Source organism: Salmo salar, chromosome 05 (assembly GCF_965601325.2).
Source record: "Salmo salar chromosome 05, fSalSal1, whole genome shotgun sequence".
Classification (NCBI taxonomy): Eukaryota; Metazoa; Chordata; class Actinopteri; order Salmoniformes; family Salmonidae; genus Salmo; species Salmo salar.
In genome coordinates this window covers 33,164,845-33,185,761 of record NC_138295.1, presented here as the reverse complement: position 1 = coordinate 33,185,761, position 20,917 = coordinate 33,164,845, and the positions used below count along the sequence as shown (strand labels likewise).

Sequence of the window (20,917 nt, the reverse complement as noted above, 5' to 3'; positions counted from 1 at the left end):
ATACCCCATAATGACAAAGGTTTTTCGAAGTCTTTGCCACTTAATATAAAAAAAACAAGCTTGGCACACTCTCATTCTTCTCTACAGATCCTCTCAAGCTCTGTCAGGTTGGATGGTAAGCATCACTGCAAAGCAATTTTCAGGTCTCTCCAGAGATGTTCAATTGAGTCCGGTATCTGGCTGGACCACTCAAGGATATTCAGAGACTTGTCCTGAAGCCAATCCTGTGTTGTCTTGGCTGTGTGCTTAAGGTCGTTGTCCTGTTGGCAGGTGAACCTTCGTCCCAGTCTGAGGTCCTGAGAGCTCTAGAGCAGGTTTTCATCAAGGATCTCTCTGTACTTTGCTCCGTTCATCTTTCCCTCGATCCTGACTAGTCTCCCAGTCAGGATCGAGGTAATAGGGGTTATTTGTATTGTAGTTTGGTCAGGACGTGGCAGAGGGTATTTGTTTTATGTGGTTCGGGGTGGTGGTTTGCTTAGAAGGGTGTTTGATTTGTCTCTTCTTCTTATTGGTGTTCTTTAGTAGTGGTTTCTTTGCAGCAATTCGACCATGAAGGCCTGATTCACGCAGTCTCCTCTGAACAGTTGATGTTGAGATGTGCCTGTTACTTGAACTCTGTGAAGCATTTATTTGGTCTGAAATCTGAGTTGCAGTTAACTCTAATGAACTTATCCTCTGTAACAGAGGTAACTCTGTGTCTTCCTTTCCAGTGGCGGTCCTCATGAGAGCCAGTTTCATCATAGCGCTTGATGGTTTTTGCTTCTGCACTTGAAGAAACGTTGAAAGTTCTTGAAATGTTCCATATTGACTGACCTTAATGTCTTAAAGTAATGACGGACGGTCATTTCTCTTTGCTTATTTGAGCTGTTCTTACCATCATTTGGTATTTTACCAAATAGGGCTATCTTCTGTATACCACCCCTACCTTGTCACAACACAACTGATTGGCTCAAACGCATTAAGAAGGAAAGAAATTCCACAAATTAACTTTAAACAAGACACACCTGTTAATTGAAATGCATTCCAGATGACTACCTTATGAAGCTGGTTGAGAAAATGCCAAGAGTGTGCAAAGCTGTCATCAAGGCAAAGGGTGGCTACATTGAAGAATCTCAAATATAAAATATACACTGCTCAAAAAAATAAAGGGAACACTTAAACAACACATCCTAGATCTGAATGAAAGAAATAATCTTATTAAATACTTTTTTCTTTACATAGTTGAATGTGCTGACAACAAAATCACACAAAAACAATCAATGGAAATCCAATTTATCAACCCATGGAGGTCTGGATTTGGAGTCACACTCAAAATTAAAGTGGAAAACCACACTACAGGCTGATCCAACTTTGATGTAATGTCCTTAAAACAAGTCAAAATGAGGCTCAGTAGTGTGTGTGGCCTCCACGTGCCTGTATGACCTCCCTACAACGCCTGGGCATGCTCCTGATGAGGTGGCGGATGGTCTCCTGAGGGATCTCCTGCCAGACCTGGACTAAAGCATCCGCCAACTCCTGGACAGTCTGTGGTGCAACGTGGCGTTGGTGGATGGAGCGAGACATGATGTCCCAGATGTGCTCAATTGGATTCAGGTCTGGGGAACAGGCGGGCCAGTCCATAGCCTCAATGCCTTCCTCTTGCAGGAACTGCTGACACACTCCAGCCACATGAGGTCTAGCATTGTCTTGCATTATGAGGAACCCAGGGCCAACCGCACCAGCATATTGTCTCACAAGGGGTCTGAGGATCTCATCTCGGTACCTAATGGCAGTCAGGCTACCTCTGGCGAGCACATGGAGGGCTGTGCGGCCCCCCAAAGAAATGCCACCCAGCACCATGACTGACCCACCGCCAAAATGGTCATGCTGGAGGATGTTGCAGGCCCTCATACCACCCTCATGGAGTCTGTTTCTGACCGTTTGACACATGCACATTTGTGGCCTGCTGGAGGTTATTTTGCAGGGCTCTGGCAGTGCTCCTCCTGCTCCTCCTTGCACAAAGGCGGAGGTAGCGGTCCTGCTGCTGGGTTGTTGCCCTCCTACGGCCCCCTCCACGTCTCCTGATGTACTGGCCTGTCTCCTGGTAGCGCCTCCATGCTCTGGACACTATGCTGACAAACACAGCAAACCTTCTTGCCACAGCTCGCATTGATGTGCCATCCTGAATGAGCTGCACTACCTGAGCCACTTGTGTGGGTTGTAGACTCCGTCTCATGCTACCACTAGAGTGAAAGCACTGCCAGCATTCAAAAGTGACCAAAACATCAGCCAGGAAGCAAAGGAACTGAGAAGGGGTCTGTGGTCCACCTGCAGAACCACTCCTTTATTGGGGGTGTCTTGCTAATTGCCTATAATTTCCACCTGTTGTCTATTCCATTTGCACAACAGCATGTGAAATTTATTGTCAATCAGTGTTGCTTCCTAAGTGGACAGTTTGATTTCACAGAAGTGTGATTGACTTGGAGTTACATTGTGTTGTTTAAGTGTTCCCTTTATTTTTTTTAGCAGTATATTTTGAATTGTTTAACACTTTTTTGGTTACTACATGATTCCAAATGTATTATTTCATAGTTTTGATGTCTTCACTATTATTCTACAATGTAGAAAATAGTCAAAATAAAGAAAAACCCTTGAATGAGTAGGTGTGTCCAAACTTTTGACTGGTACTGTATATATTTATTTATTTACACATGACCTTTCAAAATCTTCCGTGACCCAAATTTTGGTCAGTAATGGAGAATCACTGGATTGAAGCATTCTGAAGGCTACTTTTCATGTTAGGATACTTCACGTAGGCCTACCTTCCCTACCTTGCCTGGTGTCAGCAATCACATTCAGAATGGAAACAATACCACAAACATACACAAGGATGTTGAATGTAAAATATGTAACATTGCATAACCAAGCAATAACCTGTAAGAGGCAAGACATGATAAACTCCACACACAATAATATCAGGCACAATAGTGTGGAGGCAAACCACCACAACACCCATAGGGGGAGCCAAAGGATCTGGATGAGCAGGGATAGTAGAGACACTAGTGTCCAGATCACTCTAGGCAGAAAGAGACCATCATGCTGGGTAACCTTGAAGAGAAACAAAAGTAGGATTATGGCGCAACCAAGACATGCTGAACCCAACACACACAGTGTAACACAACAACAACAAAAATGTGTTTTATAACACTGCTCTGGACTGCATGTGGTATGGTTGGAGGGGGGACCAAACCTGGTTCGGGAGGTCTGAAGGGTGGATTTCCAGCTGTAGCCGATAATCTTCGTCTGCAATCTTCCAAAGGGAGTACACTTTTACTGGGGAAAGAGTAAGAAGAACAGTTTGAAGAGCACAGTCAGTAATGTGCTCATACATCTACATTATAATTGATCTGTCTATCCATTTGTATATTTCCCCCAACTGTTTAAATACTATTCTTCGCTGTGGGGAGTATTGGAAACGATCATATCTTTGGTATTGGTTATTGTGTACTCACAGAAGGCAATAATTGTTAGGAGTATGATCATCAGCTGTAACCAGCTCACATATCCACCAGACGTCTGATAGGAAAGAGGGAGAAGTTCAGTAAACTACTGTTGGATACCAACATTTAAGAATCATTCATTGGAATTTCATACAAATAAAATAAACTTGACTTTCAAGGCAACTCTCTCTGTCATGGTAACTAGTCATATCACACCAGATATTCTTGAGTCCCATATATGAAGAAAGAGCAACCAAAGGATTGGTGTCACCTCAGACCCAGACTTACCTCAGAGGCCCCTGTAACAGTATTACCCTCAGTCCTCTGTTGATGTTCGCGGAATGTGTTGGCAATGTTAGCCAGCCTATAGTTTCTGACGATATCACTGTTGTCTGTGAATTCTCTTCGACATTCAGGACAGCTGTAATTGTTGTGGCACCTCATGCTCTGGATGCAGGGCAGGCAGTAGCTGTGACCACATGGGAACTGATGGGGATCATTTAGTATCTCATAGCAGACGAGACAAGTCAACTCCGGCAGAACACTGTCCATGTTGACAGAGTCAAGTATTTAATCCAACACCAACTTTAACACTTCACACAGCAATTTGACAGAGAAAAGATTAACATAAAGAAGCAAGAGTAACTACTGCAAGCAGTCTTAAAAAACGAAAGCAAAAGGAAAGTTATTGAGTTATTTCCTGTGTGGGAGGGGCCTGTGTGCGCCTGTGTGTATGTGTGTGTATGTGTGTTTAGGATTTAAGCAGATTCCTAGTCAACCTAATACAGGGACGGGCCACTTTTATGAGGGTGGGGGGGGGAAAAAAACAGAATTCATCATGAGGGGCCGCAGTGGCTCGTTGGTCTGCATAAAACCATTATAGTAAAACCACTATATTAAAACCCTTATAGTAAAACCATTATAGTAAAACCACTACAGTTAAACCATTATAGTAAAACCATTATAGTAAAATCATTATATTAAAACCATTATAGTAAAACCATTATAGTAAAACCATTATATTAAAACCATTATAGTAAAACCACTATAGTTAAACCATTATAGTAAAACCATTATAGTTAAAACATTATAGTAAAACCATTATAGTAAAACCATTATAGTAAAACCACTAGTTAAACCATTATAGTAAAACCACTATATTAAAACCATTATAGTAAAACCATTATAGTAAAATCATTATATTAAAACCATTATAGTAAAACCATTATAGTAAAACTATTATATTAAAACCATTATAGTAAAACCACTATAGTTAAACCATTATAGTAAAACCATTATAGTTAAACCATTATAGTAAAACCATTATAGTAAAACCATTATAGTAAAACCATTATAGTAAAACCACTAGAGTTAAACCATTATAGTAAAACCATTATAGTAAAACCGTTATATTAAAACCATTATAGTAAAACCAATATAGTAAAACCATTATATTAAAACCATTATAGTAAAACCACTATAGTAAAACCACTATAGTTAAACCATTATAGTTAAACCATTATAGTAAAACCATTATAGTAAAACCACTACAGTTAAACCATTACAGTAAAACCATTATAGTAAAACCATTATATTAAAACCATTATAGTAAAACCATTATAGTAAAACCATTATAGTAAAACCATGTGCAATCAAGTCATTTTCATGAGAAGGGAATGCAAAGCACAAGTATTATTTAATAACTTTGTCCAATGAACGCTGCAAAGCTTAAGGCTTAAGTTACAAAGCTTTAACAAGTATTACAATGTATTATTCTAGACATGATCAGAGGGAGAGAGAACGCATAGCCTGAAAGGCCATGCCCCAAGAGTCCCTGAGGAGGAGAGAGACAGAAAGAGAGAGAGTATATCTCACCACTGTCAGGAGCAAAATAGAAAGAGACAATTAATCAGCGAGCCTTTTATAGGCATCTGACTTGTTTGGATTCAAAATCTGTAGTGTGGATTCAAAATCTGACTTGTTGACTAATGGCATTACTACGGAGTTAATCCTTAAGAGTCGATTGAGGCACCCGTGCTATCTGTTGTTTTGAATGGGCTGCATCTCAATCCACCGCAGCCGCCTATGTCGGCCTTCCACATCTGCGGTGGAAAGTGGCAGGGCTACAGCACTGCTTGTCAGACTAGGAGACATCACGAAAATTGGTCTTCTCGCAAAAAACTATGTAGCATCTGAGCGGTTTGGCCTACAAAACTAATATAATTCTATGGAAAGATGAGACTCTCACGAACAAGATGATGTTCTCCGTTTTGCTCTACGACCCCCACAATCCCCACGGGACTCGTCGGTACCGCCGATGTGCCAACTTCTGTCTGTAGCGTCTGAACCGTCTGAACCGTTTGGGCTACAAACTACACTGAACTAAAATATAAACACAACATGGAAAGTGTTGGTCCCATGTTTCATGAGCTGAAATAAAATATCTCAGAAATGTTTTATATGCTCAAAAAGCTTATTTATGTCAAATTTTGAGCACAAATTTGTTTACATCCTTGTTGCACAGGTGCACCTTGTGCTGGGGACAATAAAAGGCCAGTCTAAAATGTGCACTTTTGTCACACAACACAATGCCACAGATGTCTCAAGTTGAGGGAGCGTGTAATTGTCATGCTGACTGCAAGAATGTCCACCAGATGTTGCCAGAATGTTAATTTCTCTACCGTCGTTTTAGAGAATTTGACAGTACGACCAACCGGCCTCACAATCGCAGACCACGTGTAACCATGCCAGCCCAGGACCTCCACATCCAGCTTCTTCATCTGGGGAATAGTCTGAGATCAGCCACCCGGACAGCTGATGAAACTGTGGGATTGCTCAACCGAAACATTTCTGCACAAACTGTCAGAAACCGTCTCAGGGAAGCTCACCTGCGTGCTCGTCGTCCACACCAGGGTCTTGACCTGACTACAGTTCGGCGTCATAACCTACTTCAGTAGGCAAAAGTGGCATTGTGTGGGTGAGCGGTTTGCTGATGGCAACGTTGTGAACTGAGTGCCCCATGGTGGCAGTGGGGTTATGGTATGGGCAGGCTTAAGCTGCGAACAACGAACACAATTGCATTTTATCAATGGCAATTTGAATGCACAGAGATACAGGGATGAGATCCTGAGGCCCATTGTCGTGCCATTCATCCGCCGCCACCACCTCATGTTTCAGAATGATAATGCATGTCACAAGGAAATGTACACAACTCCTGGAAGCTGAAAAGGTCCCAATTCCTCCATGGCCTGCATACTCACCAGACATGTCACGGATTGAGCATGTTTGGGGTGTTTTTTATTTATTTCCTTCCTATATATTTATATTACCAAAATTATGTGGACACCTGCTCGTCGAACATCTCATTCCAAAGTCATATGCATTAATATGGAGTTGGTCCCCCCTTTGCTGCTATAACAGCCTCCACTCTTCTGGGAAGGCTTTTCACTAGATGTTGGAACATTGCTGCCGGGACTTGCTGCCATTCAGCCACAAGAGCATTAGTGAGGTTGGGTGCTGATGTTGGGCGAATAGGCCTGGCTCACAGTCGACGTTCCAATTCATCCCAAAGGTGTTTGATGGGGTTGAGGTCAGGGCTCTGTGCAAGCCAGTCAAGTTCTTTCACACCGATCTCGACAAACCATTTCTGTTTGGACCTCGCTTTCGGGTAAGGGGGCATTGTCATGCGGAAACAGGAAAGGGCCTTCCCCAAACTGTTGTCACAAAGTTGGAAGCACAGAATTGTCTAGAATGTCATTGTATGCAGCAGCGTTAAGATTTCCCTGCACTGGAACTAAGGGGCCTAGCCCGAACCATGAAAAACAGCCCCAGACCATTATTCCTCCTACACCAAACATTACAGTTGGCACCATGCATTGAGACAGTTAGCGTTCTTCTGGCATTCGTCAAACCCAGATTTGTCTGTCGGACTGCCAAGCCTGACGCTTGGCATTGAGCATGGTGATCTTAGGCTTTTGTGCGTCTGCTCGGCCATTGAAACCCATTTCATGAAGCTACGCGCTTCAGCACTCCCGTTCTGTGATCTTGTGTGGCCTACCACTTTGTGGCCAAGCCGTTGTAGCTCCTAGATGTTTCCACTTCACAATAACAGCACTTACAGTCGACGAGGGCAGCTCTAGCAGGGACAGTTTTTTACGAACTAACTTGTTGGAAAGGTGGCATCCTATGACAGTGCCATATTGAAAGTCACTGAGCTCTTCAGTAAGGCCATTCTACTGCCAATGTTTGTGTATGGAGATTACATGGCTGTGTGCTCGATTTTATACACCTGTCAGCAATGGGTGTGGCTGAAATAGCCGAATCCACTCATTTGAAGGGGTGTCCATATACTTTTGTATATATAGTGTCTCCCCTTGATATAAGAGACACTTGAAAACCTTATTCCTTATGATTACAATTTTTTTTACTTGCTGTTTTGCCATTAATTAACATGTTATTCAATTACATTTTTTATATATTTCATTTTATACCTACAGGTGTCCTAAAATTCCAAATCAAATCGCTAAATGATCCATGGTTTGGCCATTTAAAAACAATTCCAAACGTTAGTTTAGTAGAACCCCCCTCACAAAGGCTAGACGGTGTGGCTAGACGATATGGCTAGTGTGGCTAGACGGTGCACCGTCCTTCTCTCAGCACATATCAAAGCTGCAGGCTAAAGTTAAATCTAGACTTGGTTTCCACTATCGAAATCGCTCCTCTTTCACCTCAGCTGCCAAACTAACCCTGATTCAGATGACCATCCTACCCATGCTAGAATACGGAGACATAATTTATTGATTGGCAGGTAAGGGTGCTCTCGGAGCGCCTAGACGTTCTTTACCATTCGGCCATCAGATTTGCCACCAATGCTCCTTATAGGAAACATCACTGCACTCTATACTCCTCTGTAAACTGGTCATCGCTGTATACCCGTCGCAAGACCCTCTGGTTCATGCTTATTTATTAAACCCTCTTAGGCCTCATTCCCCCCTTTCTGTGATATCTACTGCAGCCCTCATCCTCCACATACAACACCCGTTCTGCCAGTCACATTCTGTTAAAGGTCCCCAAAGCACACACATCCCTGGGTCGCTCCTCTTTTCAGTTCGCTGCAGCTAGCGACTGGAATGAGCTACAACAAGCACTCAAACTGGACAGTTTTATCTCAATCTCTTCATTCAAAGACTCTTACTGACAGTTGTGGCTGCTTTGTGTTGATGTACACACTGTACATATATTTTTCTATTTTTCTTTTCTTTTGTGTTATTGACTCTACGTTTGTTTATGTGTAACTCTGTGTTGTTGTTTTTGTCGCACTGCTGTGCTTTATCTTGGCCAGGTCGCAGTTGTAAATGAGAACTTGTTCTCAACTGGCCTACCTGGTTAAATAAAGGTTTAATAAAATAAAAAATAAATAAAAAGGCTTAGTCTTTTCAGGGTTAACTTCCAATCAGATACAGTATCAGACCTACAGGACGTAAAGACAACAGGACCTCTGCTACCCAGACGTGTGACAAAATGGATGTTGGAGAGATAGTGCAGCATTCCTGAGACAACACAAAGGAAAACCTTCCATACAGTTGATAAGAGTCACTTCGGAGGTTGGGCACAGTACATAGTCATGTGAAGGTGGCAGTTGTGCCAGTTGCAGGTCTAAAGTGCTAAGGGGCGCCCTAGTACCTAGAGGTATTACTTTCCACTCTGTAAATCACTGCACTGCTTCCTCATTCCCTCAGTCCAACCAGCCTTATACTGACCAAGGACTGAGGGAGAGAGAAGACGATAAGCTAAGTCAATGAGTCACACAGACAGATAAAACAACAACACTAAAAGTTCTGAGGTAATTAGATCAAGTGGTGGACAGAGCCACAGGGATCTGGATCTACATGTATAGTGGTTTAAACTGAAGTCGAACTTAAAGTTTATGTGAACTGAACTGGACTAACCCAAACAGAGTTGGGCTAAGCAGGACCAGGACAAAGTGGAACCATGACTGCAACCACTAGACGGGTTTACAAGAGGAGGGAGACCATCACAGCCCTTCCTCTGTATTACTCAGGACAGCTGCTGAAGAAATACACTGGAGAGAAGGTAACGAACAGGAGAGAGAGAATGGGGGATCGGCCAATAAGGACTGGCAGAGAGAAAATGACAGAGTGACCCTTACGAAAATAAAGTTAAAAAAGTGATATATTTAACATCACGTAATACATGTAGATGCAAATAGCATCTTTGCTCAAATGCATATAATGGCTGAAAATTTCCCAGAAATGCATGGCTATGACATCTAGTCTACCTGGTGGCCAAAGTGGCTCCTCATGCAGCTTCTTAAATTACTCTTTACATATTGATCAATGGAGATTTGAATTTAAATGTTTTATTTAACTAGGCATGTCAGTTAAGAACAAAAATCGTATTTACAATGAGGCCTACCAGAAGGCAAAAGCCCTCCTGCGGGGACGGGGGCTTGGATTAAAAAGAAAAAAAGGAAGAAAAAAATATATCACAAAACACACATCACGACAAGAGAGACACCACAACACTACATAAAGAGAGACCTAAGACAACAACATAGCATGGCAGCAACACATGAAAACACAGCATGGTAGCAACACAACACGACAACAACATGGTAGCAACACAACATGGCAGCTGCACAACATGGTAGCAGCACAAAACATGGTTCAAACATTATTGGGCACAGACAACAGCACAAAGGGCAAGAAGGTAGAGACAACAATACATCACACGAAGCAGCCACAACTGTCAGTAAGAGTGTCCATGATTGAGTCTTTGAATAAAGAGATTGAGATAAAACTGTCCAGTTTGAGTGTTTGTCGCAGCTCGTTCCAGTCGCTAGCTGCAGCGAACTGAAAAGAGGTGCGACCCAAGGATGTGTGTGCATTGGGGACCTTTAGCAGAATGTGACTGGCAGAACGAGTGTTGTATGTGGAGGATGAGGGCTGCAGTAGGTATCTTAGATAGGGGGGAATGAGGCCTAAGAGGATTTTATAAATAAGCATCAACCAGTGGAGATAATTGTTTTGCCCACCGAACAAAACTTTGGCAGTGATATAATCTAAATTGTACATTTTTGGGGGGAGATTTCAACTAATTTAAACATTCTATCATAAAGAGCACATGTTTAACTTCATAAAAAACATATTGAGAGGGGAAAAAATACTATAGTAAGTGCCTCTCTTTAGCTTAATGAAATAATGAAATCGGCGTTAGGCTGTTTAAAAGAATTAAAAATAAAAAAGTTTTTTTAGCGATTTAAACAAAAACTATACATTGTACAACACTTCACAATAAAGTGTCTTCAGAAAGTATTCACACCAGTTGACTTTTTCCACATTTATCTTTGTTACGAACTAGGATTAAAATGGTTTTGATTGTTTGTTTTTTCAACGATATCCACAAAGTACTCTGTCAAAGTGGGAAAAAAAAATGTATATTTTGAAAAAGATGAATGAAAAATGAAACACTAATATATGCTGATTAGATAAGTATTCAACCCCCTGAGTCAATACATGTAAGTTCGCCTTTTGGCAGCGATGACAGCTGTGAGTCTTTTGAGTAAGTCTCCAGAGCTTTGCACACCTGGATTGTACAATATTTGCCAATTATTCTTTTTTTCACTCTTCAAGCTCTGCCAAGATGGCTGTTGATCATTTTCTAGACAGACATTTTCAAGTCTTGCAATAGATTTTGAAGACAATTTAAGTCCGAACTGTAACTAGGCCACAGAGGAACATTCAATGTTGTCTTGGTAAGCAACTCCAGTGTATATTTGGCCCTGAGTTTAACTTCTTGTCCTGCAGAAAGGGGAATTTGTCTCACAGTGTTGGAAAGCAGACTGAACCAGGTTTTCCTCTAGAATTTTGCATGTGCTTAAATCTATTCCATTTATTTTTATCAACAAAAAAAACTCCCTAGTCCTTGCCAATGACGAGCATACCCATAACATGATGCAGCCACCACCATCCTTGAAAATATGAAGACTGATACTCAGTGATGTGTTGTGTTGGATTTGCCACAAACAACGCTTTTATTCAGGACAAAAAGTGAATTTCTTTGCCAATTCTTGGGCAGTATTACTTTAGTGCCTTATTGCAAACAGGATGCATGTTATGGAATATTTTTATTCTGTACAGGCTTCCTTCTTTTCACTCTGTTAATAAGGTTAGTATTGTTGAGTAACTACAATATGGTTGAGCCATCCTCAGTTTTCTCTTATCACAGCCATTAAACTCTGTAACTGTTTTAAAGTCACCATTGGCTTCATGGTAAAATCACTGAGCGGTTTCCTTCCTCTCCGGCAACTGAGTTAGGAAGGACACCTGTATCTTTGTTGTGACTGGGTGTATTGATACACCATCCAAAGTGTAATTAATAACTTCACTATGCTTAAAGGGATATTCAATGTCTGTTTAGTTTTTTTACCCATCTACCAATAGGTGCCATTTTCTTTGCGAAGCATTGGAAAACCTCCCTGGTCTTTGTGGTTGAATCTGTGCTTGAAATTCACTACTCGACTGATGTGTGGGGTACAGAGATGGGGCAATGATTAAAAAAATTATGTTTATCGATATTATTGCACACAGAGTGAGTCCATGTAACTTATGTGACTTGTTAAGCAAATTTTTACTTTTGGATGTATTTAGTCTTTCCATAACAAAGGAGTTAAATAGTTATTGTGGCAGGTAGCCTAGTGGTTAGAGCGTTGGGCCAGTAACCGAAAGAGTTGCTAGATCGAATCCCTGAGCTGACAAGGTATAAATTTGTCATTCTGCCCCTGAACAAGGCAGTTAGCGCACTGTTCCTAGGCTGTCATTGTCACATCCTGACCAGTATAAGGGGTTATTTGTTATTGTAGTTTGGTCAGGACGTGGCAGGGGTGTGTTTGTTTTGTGTTGTCAGAGTTTTTGGGTAGTGTTCTATGTTTTGTATTTCTATGTTCTATTTTCTAGTTATTCTATTTCTATGTTTCGTTTATTGTTTTGACCTTCAATTGGAGGCAGCTGTTCCTCGTTGCCTCCAGTTGAAGGTCCTATTTAGTAGGGGGTGTTTTTTCATGGGGTTTTTGTGGGTAGTTGTTTGTTGTTTAGCTGTGTGCCTGACAGGACTGTTTTCATTGTTCTTTTGGTTCAGTGTTCATTTATTTAATAAAGAAGAAAATGAGCATACACATTCCAGCTGCATTTTGGTCCAATCACTACGACGGCCGTGACAGTCATTGTAAACAATAATTTTTCTTAACTGAAATGCCTAGTTAAATTTCAAAAATTGACTCAAGATATTTCAGCTTTAAATGTGTATAAATTTCAACAACAAAAAAATATACATTTAAATTCAGGCTGTTACAGAGCAAAGTGTGGAAAGAGTTAAGGGGTGTGAATACTTTCTGAAGGCACTGTATTTCAACGTGTAGGTCTAGGTTTTGTGCATCCGATGCATGGTATGATACAGAACCTCCAACTGGTAATTACTAGTTAAATCAACCATGAATTCTCTTGTAACAGGGAGAATGGAAGGTTGTTGTGTATTACAGGGAGGGCCAATTGAATGCAAGTTTCACAAAAAATGTTAAACATTTCTTGCCTGTCTATCTATGCGTGACAGGGTTGACATGTTATGCTCTAGCTGCTCAGTTTTCCCCCACAAAACACCAGAAAATGGCCTAAAAGAGTAGAACCAGCTCACCTGGTTTTACACTATGATTTGACTATTAGATGTTCAATGTTTCTTTTGAAGTAAATGTTTAAAAATGAATAGTTTCACCCTATTAAAATGATAGTTCAGTTCACATAACATAACAGGGTTGACCTTCAAATGAGGGACAGAAGTAAATGAATCATTAATCACATAATCTTTCAAAAATATTTATTTAACCAGGTAGGCAGGTTGAGAACAAGTTCTCACTTACAACTGCGACCTGGCCAAGATGAAGCAAAGCAGTTCGACACATACAACAACACAGATTTACACATGGAATAAACAAACATACAGTCAATAATACAGTAGAAAAAGTATATATACAGTATGTGAAAATGAGGTAAGATAAGGGAGGTAAGGCAATAAATAGGCCATGGTGGCGAAGTAATTACAATTTAGCAATTAAACACTGGAGTGATAGATATGCAAAAGATGAATGTGCAAGTAGAGATACTGGGGTGTAAAGGAGCAAGATAAATAAATAAATACAGTATGGGGATGAGGTAGTTGGATGGGCTATTTACAGATGGGCTATGTACAGGTGCAGTGATCTGTGAGTTGCTCTGACAGCTGGTGCTTAAAGTTAGTGAGGGAGATATGAGTCTCCAGCTTCAGTGATTTTTGCAGTTTGTTCCAGTCATTTGCAGCAGGGAACTGGAAGGAATGGCGGCCAAAGGAGGAATTGGCTTTGGGGGTGACCAGTGAAATATACCTGCTGGAGCGCGTGCTACGGGTGGGTGCTGCTATGGTGACCAGTGAGCTGAGATAAGGCGGGGCTTTACCTAGCAAAGACTTGTAGATGACCTGGAGCCAGTGGGATTGGTGACGATTATGAAGCAAGGGCCAGCCAACGAGAGCGTACAGGTCACAGTGGTGGGTAGTATATGGGGCTTTGGTGACAGAACGGATGGCACTGTGATAGACTGCATCCAGTTTATTGAGTAGAGTGTTGGAGGCTATTTTGTAAATTACATCGCCGAAATCGAGGATCGGTAGGATTGTCAGTTTTACGAGGGTATGTTTGGCAGCATGAGTGAAGGATGCTTTGTTGTGAAATAGGAAGCCGATTCAAGATTTAATTTTGGATTGGAGATGCTTAATGTGAGTCTGGAAGGAGAGTTTACAGTCTAATCAGACACCTAGGTATTTGTAGTTGTCCACATATTCTAAATCAGAACCGCCCAGAGTAGTGATGCTGGACGGGCGGGCAGGTGCGGGCAGCGATCGATTGAAGAGCATGCATTTAGTTTTACTTGCATTGAAGAGCAGTTGGAGGCCACGGAAGGAGAGCTGTATGGCATTGAAGCTCGTCTGGAGGTTTGTTAACACAGTGTCCAAAGAAGGGCCAGAAGTATACAGAATGGTGTCGTCTGCGTAGAGGTGGATCAGAGAATCACCAGCTGCAAGAGCGACGTCATTGATGAATACAGAGAAGAGTGTCGGCCTGAGAATTGAACCATGTGGCACCCCCATAGAGACTGCCAGAGGTCCGGACAACAGGCCCTCCGATTTGACACACTGAACTCTATCAGAGAAGTAGTTGGTGAACCAGGCGAGGCAGTCATTTGAGAAACCAAGGCTGTTGAGTCTGCCGATAAGAATGTGGTGATTGACAGAGTCGAAAGCCTTGGCCAGGTCGATGAATACGTTTGCACAGTATTGCCTCTTATCAATGGCGGTTATGATATCGTTTAGGACCTTGACCGTGGCTGAGGTACACCCATGACCAGCTCTGAAACCAGATTGCATAGCGGAGAAGGTACAGTGGGATTCAAAATGATCGGTGATCTGTTTGTTAACTTGGCTTTCGAAGACCTTAGAAGGCAGGGTAGGATAGATATAGGTCTGTAGCAGTTTGGGTTGAGAGTGTCTCCCCTTTGAAGAGGGGGTTGACTGTGGCAGCATTCCAATCTTTGGGAATCTCAGACGATATGAAAGTGAGGTTGAACAGGCTAGTAATAGGGGTTGCAACAATTTCGGCACATAATTTTAGAAAGAGAGGGTCCAGATTGTCTAGCCCGGCTAATTTGTAGGGTTCCAGATTTTGCAGCTCTTTCAGAACATCAGCTATCTGGATTTGGGTGAAGGAGAAATGGGGGAGGCTTGGGCGAGTTGCTGTGGGGGGTGCAGGGCTGTTGACCGGGGTAGGGGTAACCAGGTGGAAAGCATGGCCAGCCGTAGAAAAATTCTCAATTATTGTGGATTTATCGGTGGTGACAGTGTTTCCTAGCCTCAGTGCAGTGGGCAGCTGGGAGGAGGTGCTCTTATTCTCCATGGACTTTACAGTGTCCCAGAACCTTTTTGAGTTTGTGCTAGAGGATGCAAATTTCTGTTTGAAAAAGCTAGCCTTTGCTTTCCTAACTGCCTGTGTACTGTATATTGGTTCCTAACTTCCCTGAAAAGTTGCATATCACGGGGGCTATTCGATGCTAATGCAGTACGCCACAGGATGTTTTTGTGCTGGTCAAGGGCAGTCAGGTCTGGAGAGAACCAAGGGCTATATCTGTTCCTGGTTCAAGTTTTCTTTGAATGGGGCATGCTTATTTAAGATGATGAGGAAGGCTCTTTTAAAGAATAACCAGGCATCCTCTACCGACGGGATGAGGTCAATATCCTTCCAGGATACCCGGGGCAGGTCGATTAGAAAGGCCTGCTCGCTGAAGTGTTTTAGGGGGCGTTTGACAGTGCTGAGCACTTGTTGGCTGCTTTTCCTTCACTCTGCGGTCTAACTCATCCCAAACCATCTCAATTTGGTTGAGGTTGGGTGATTGTGGAGGGCAGGTCATCTGATGCAGCACTCCATCACTCTCCACCTTGGTCAAATAGCCCTTACACAGCCTGGAGGTGTGTTTTGGGTCATTGTCCTGTTGAAAAACAAATGATAGTCCCACTAAGCGCAAACCAGATGCGATGGCATATCGCTGCAGAATGCTATGGTAGCCATGCTGGTTAAGTGTGCTTTGAATTCTAAATAAATCACAGACAGTGTCGCCAGCAAAGCACCCCCACAACATCACACCTCCTTCGCCATGCTTCACGGTGTGAACCACACATGCGGAGATCATCCGTTCACCTACTCTGCGTCTCACAAAGACAGTGGTTGGAACCAAAAATCTCAAATTTGGACTCATCAGACCAAATGACAGATTTCCACCGGTCTAATGTCCATTGCTTGTGTTTCTTGGCCCAAGCAAGTCTCTTATTATTATTGGTGTCCTTTAGTAGTGGTTTCTTTTCAGCAATTCGACCATGAAGGCCTGATTCACTCATTCTTCTGAACAGTTGATGTTGAGATATGTCTGTTACTTGAACACAGTGAAGCTGTATATAGACTCTTTTTTCTATTGTGTTATTGACTGTACGCTTGTTTATTCCATGTGTAACTCTGTGTTGTTGTTTGTGTCGCACTGCTTTGCTTTATCTTGGACAGGTCGCAGTTGTAAATGAGAACTTGTTCTCAACTAGCTTACCTTGTTAAATAAAGGTGAAATAAAAAATAAATAAAAATAAAAGCATTTATTTGGTCTGAAATCTGAGTTGCAGTTAACTCTAATGAACTTATCCTCTGTAACAGAGGTAACTCTGGGTCTTCCTTTCCTGTGGCGGTCCTCGTGAGAGCCAGTTTCCTCATAGCGCTTGATGGTTTTTGCGACTGCACTTGAAGAAACTTAGAAAGTTCTTGAAATTTTCCTGATTGACTGACCTTCATGTCTTAAAGTAATGATGGACTGTCCTTTCTCTTTGATTATTTGAGCTGTTCTTGCCATAATATGGACTTGGTCTTTTACCAAATAGAGCTACTTCTGTACACCACCCCGACCTTGTCACAACACAGCTGATTGACTCAAATGCATTAAGAAGGAAATCAATTCCACAAATTGACTTTTAACAAGGCACACCTGTTAATTTAAATGCATTCCAGGTGACTACCTCATGAAGCTGGTTGAGAGAATGCCAAGAGTGTACAAAGCTGTCATAAACGCTTAGATTTGCTACTTTGAAGAAAGTCAAATATAAAACACTTTTTTTTGGTTACAGCATGATTCCATATATGTTATTTCATAGTTTTGATGTCTTTAGTATTATTCTACAATGTAGAAACTTTTGACTGGTAAAGTATACAAAGTAAATCAACTCATTTGGGCATGTTTCTGCAACTGTAGAGCAATGGACTTCATGTTGAATCTGGTTTGGCCTTTTCCAGGAATTTAAGAACTTTTATGGGGAGCTCCGTGGATCTACAATCTTTCTGTACACAGACGAGATGCATGACACAGTAAGAGAATAGCTGCACTCATCTAATGTCTCGGTTGTATTGTATCAAGTGTTGGAATCTATCTCTGGCTTGACTAATCAGATACGTAATTCCCTATCAGTACTCAGAGAAACTGGACCTTCAGATGTTGAAGTCGATGTCGATGGATTCTCCTTATCAAAACAACAGGTCAACCATCTACACTCTCACCCTGACCAATGAGGAAGTGCGGCTAAAGGTAATTTATGTTACATTCAGTCAAGTTATTGCCACTCCTGATCAGAACGTGTTACTGGCAATAGCCATAAAGTGGTTGCATAATCCTGCAGATTTACGAGACAGGTATCTGTTGATATCTGATCTAGGTGGATAACCCCAACACAGGAGAGGAGTGGAGAGGCTTCATCATGACTGTGGCCACTGTGAGTATGTAACACACACACACGTTGGGCTGTCAGGGTTAAATACTCATTCTGACCCACTTTCCTGAGAGTGAAGTAAGAACAGAGAACTTCTAGATTAAACTAAAGAGCAAAGTAAATATAAGCTTGCAATTTCTTTGATGATGTGCCCTGTAGAAGGAGATCCCCAGTAACCTGCAGCTGCTCCCAGGTCAGATGCTGAGGCTGGAAGAGGTTCTGTCTGAGGAGAAGAAGAGACAGGCCCCACTTTCTCCCCTGCCTTACACCTACCATATCCATCCCTCCTCAGGCGACACATATGACGACGCCCTCTCTGGAATCCCCCCGTGAGTATTGCCATGTTTCTATTCATTATTTTGATACAAAAATGCATTTTATCTAGTCTCCTCTCAACCTCCTTTTCTTCTCCTCTCTCCAGCTGTTTCTTTCCTGTGTCTCGACAGAAGGCAGAGAAGATGTTGAAGGAGAACACAGAGTACGGCAGCATCATTCTCCGCCCCTCGACTGACAACACTAACTACGCCATCACCTTGAGACAGGACTACCCCAGGTCTTGAACTTAAACATCTCACCCCTGACCTTTAACCCAGAACTCCAACACCCTGTAACTTACAGGCCTCAAGTTTCTCCCCCCTTCACTAAACAAGCCTTTATTGACAACAGCACCCTAGCCCCATCGTACAACAGTGTCTCTGGCTGAGGGAGTAGAGAGGAGACAGAGTACTCTTGAGATTTACCAGACTCTTATCTTTCAGTGGCCCAGTGATGAAGAACTACAAAGTGCTTTCCATAGACACAGGCTTCATCATAGAACTAGATGCCCCGGTGAGTCCTGCTCCTGCAGCCTGATTCCTTGTACTGAATGTCTGACTCTCATCCCATCTGGATGGGCTCAAAACACAGCACTGATATGAGACGACACTCTGTATATGCTTGGTGTCTTGACAGCCCTTCAAGTTTGTGCGATATCTGCTTCTGATATGAGGTAACATCCTAATGTCTGTCCGTTTCATCAGGTGACTGTCCCTTCCCTGGGGGCAGTGCTAGATCACTTCCTGAAGGCGACAGAGTTCCGTCTGCACCCATACCTGGTTCCCCAGACCTACGACACCTGCATTGGTGAGAGAGCGTCACAACACCACAAATAAGATGACTCACCACTGAAGGCTAAACTTATCCCCATAACAATCCTATCATTACTCCTGTATTGTACAGGGTGTGTAACTTGTGACCTGTGCCCATCAGATTTGCCACTCGCATTGCCCTGTTTTCCACCCAAAACGGTCCCCCGGGCGAGAGTGGCACCGATGATCCACACAAAGTCCCCGAAAGGGAGCACCCCTCCCTCCTTTCCCAAACTCCCAACCAAAGCCAAAGAGGCAGGAAACGAATATCAGGACGCAGATGAAGTATTAACCCCAGGTGTGTGGGTCACAATCAACTTCAGAGCATCAGTATGTTTACAATAGATGTGGCTGCAGTCTCAGACTTGTAAGTTCTCTTCAGTCCGTCTCTACTCTCTGTTTTCGTCTCTCCAGACCCCAGACCTGAAGACCTGGATTAGGAGCTCCACACAGCAGTACCGAAGGGGATAAAACAGACCTACACAGGGGAACAGTTTTCACACACTACACAAAAATCACACACAGAGCAACATTGTCACGAATGAACACACTTGATCTATAGCATCGAGCAAGGTTTTATTTCACAGTGGTTTTGTACCCAAATGTCACGTTGGCGAGGAAACAACCTGTCAATCATCCTTGTAAAGATGTGTACACTATAGTAAATGCACTTTTTGTTTTAGAGCTCATGCTTGGCTCCAGTTAAAAATTAGCACAAAGATTAACACTGGCCTAGATATCTGAATTATCAGCTTCTGACCTTTGCACGCACGCACACACACACACCTGAAATAAACTACCACACAAATGCTTCAGGACCATTGAATACATTTATTTTCCAAGTCACACGCAGGAGTCAACCAGCATAATTGTGTTTCAACCATTACAATATATTTTTTATCAACAATTATCTTATATATATCAGTATTTTTAAAATCATATCACTATTATCAGTTTGTATCATAGGTGAAAGGTTAAAGGACTTATCACTCAATGACAGCTGGGTTGTGAAAAATAAAGCTAAATAAAAGTGTTCTCTCCATCCATTCAGGGCCTTAAGTGCACTCTCACAGCAGCACTGCTAGTTTTACCATCTCTCCCTCCCAGTGACCCTCATCTCTCAAAACAACCCTTCCCACTGGACTGGTGACAGCAAATAGAGCAGGTGCCCACTGGTGAATGGAAAGTAGTTTCCACCAGATTGCTTTTACCCACCTTGAGGCCAGTAGCATCTTTAACTCCCTACCTCCCTCCCTGCAGTCTGGTCCCATACTCTCCTAATGCCCAATTATTAAGACATCATAAATGAAAACAATAAAATAATAATTTAACATTGCAGGGTAAAAAAACTAAAACAATAACTTAACATGTTTGTTCCCCAATCAAGACACGTGGCTACTTCTCTAAAAGTGACAGCTGAAGGATCCTCTCCAGCTCATCCTCTTCCTCCTGCCTCGCCCTGTAACAGGAAACGGAATTAAGTCATTAGATCCCGGAAACTGGCAATCAAGCTCCCCAAATCCTTTCCTCATCCATCCTTATAATCCCACTCTGCATGGCTGTGTTCAAATACTCTAGAACGGGTTCCTATCCTCATCCCTTTCCCTGGTCAGAAAACAATGGATGATCAGAGAAAGAAACCCTACAAGCACTCATCCCTCTCACACCTGTCCATCTCTTCCTGTTCCCTGCACGAGAGTTCCATGGCGATGCGTAGCTGCTCGTCAAAGCTGTTTGCCCCGGGAAATGACCCCGGCAACCGTGGCTCAGCCACTGAGCTGTAGGAGGGAGGGGAGTAGGCTCCGGGGTGCGACGGCGAGACGGACAGGGGAGGGGCAGGATCTGCAGGCTCTCCTTCCTCACCACCAGCCAATGAGATCGACAGGGACTCCTGGATGGCCCTATCAGAGAGAGGTA

General features: G+C 42.5%; 3 protein-coding genes across 6 annotated transcripts in view; 1 reads left to right on the top strand and 2 right to left on the bottom strand.

Moving 5' to 3' along the window:
• Positions 1–2,660: 2,660 nt before the first annotated feature.
• tri65 (Tripartite motif-containing protein 65) lies at positions 2,661–4,185 on the bottom strand. Its single transcript, NM_001141434.1, is given in 4 exon segments — positions 2,661–3,087; positions 3,230–3,312; positions 3,492–3,555; positions 3,768–4,185. Coding segments are annotated over 4 exon segments (711 nt in total). The 5' UTR covers positions 4,032–4,185; the 3' UTR covers positions 2,661–2,787.
• A 5,013-nt stretch (positions 4,186–9,198) lies between these two features.
• On the top strand, positions 9,199–19,812 carry LOC106604676 (signal-transducing adaptor protein 1). 2 transcript variants are annotated; one of them, XM_014199574.3, is made up of 10 exons: positions 9,201–9,572; positions 17,404–17,475; positions 17,576–17,692; positions 17,820–17,876; positions 18,033–18,202; positions 18,295–18,426; positions 18,632–18,701; positions 18,893–18,995; positions 19,122–19,298; positions 19,415–19,812. In XM_014199574.3, exons 1-10 carry the CDS (start codon positions 9,471–9,473, stop codon positions 19,438–19,440), a joined length of 1,026 nt encoding a protein of 341 aa, XP_014055049.3. In that variant the 5' UTR covers positions 9,201–9,470; the 3' UTR covers positions 19,441–19,812. The 2 variants fall into 2 exon arrangements, with proteins under 2 accessions (XP_045574057.2, XP_014055049.3); XM_045718101.2 differs by lacking the exon at positions 19,122–19,298 and having other exon boundaries at positions 9,199–9,572.
• Positions 19,812–20,917, bottom strand: part of ankrd13d (ankyrin repeat domain 13 family, member D) — a 9,040-nt gene continuing 7,934 nt past the window's right edge. For all 3 annotated transcript variants that reach the window (XM_014199571.3, XM_014199572.3, XM_014199573.3), the window contains 2 exons: positions 20,668–20,901; positions 19,812–20,459 (listed from right to left, as the gene is read on the bottom strand). In XM_014199571.3, coding sequence (XP_014055046.1) covers positions 20,396–20,459; positions 20,668–20,901 — 298 coding nt within the window. In that variant the 3' untranslated portion in view covers positions 19,812–20,395. The remainder of the gene's footprint in view (positions 20,460–20,667; positions 20,902–20,917) is intronic.

Bases quoted from the DNA above. Each gene is read 5' to 3' on its own strand.
- LOC106604676 (XM_014199574.3), top strand. From the start codon at position 9,471: ATGACTGCAACCACTAGACGGGTTTACAAGAGGAGGGAGACCATCACA. The intron at 17,877-18,032 runs GTGAGTATGTAA...TGTGCCCTGTAG, and splicing joins TCATCATGACTGTGGCCACT to AAGGAGATCCCCAGTAACCT. The intron at 18,702-18,892 runs GTGAGTCCTGCT...CCGTTTCATCAG, and splicing joins TCATAGAACTAGATGCCCCG to GTGACTGTCCCTTCCCTGGG.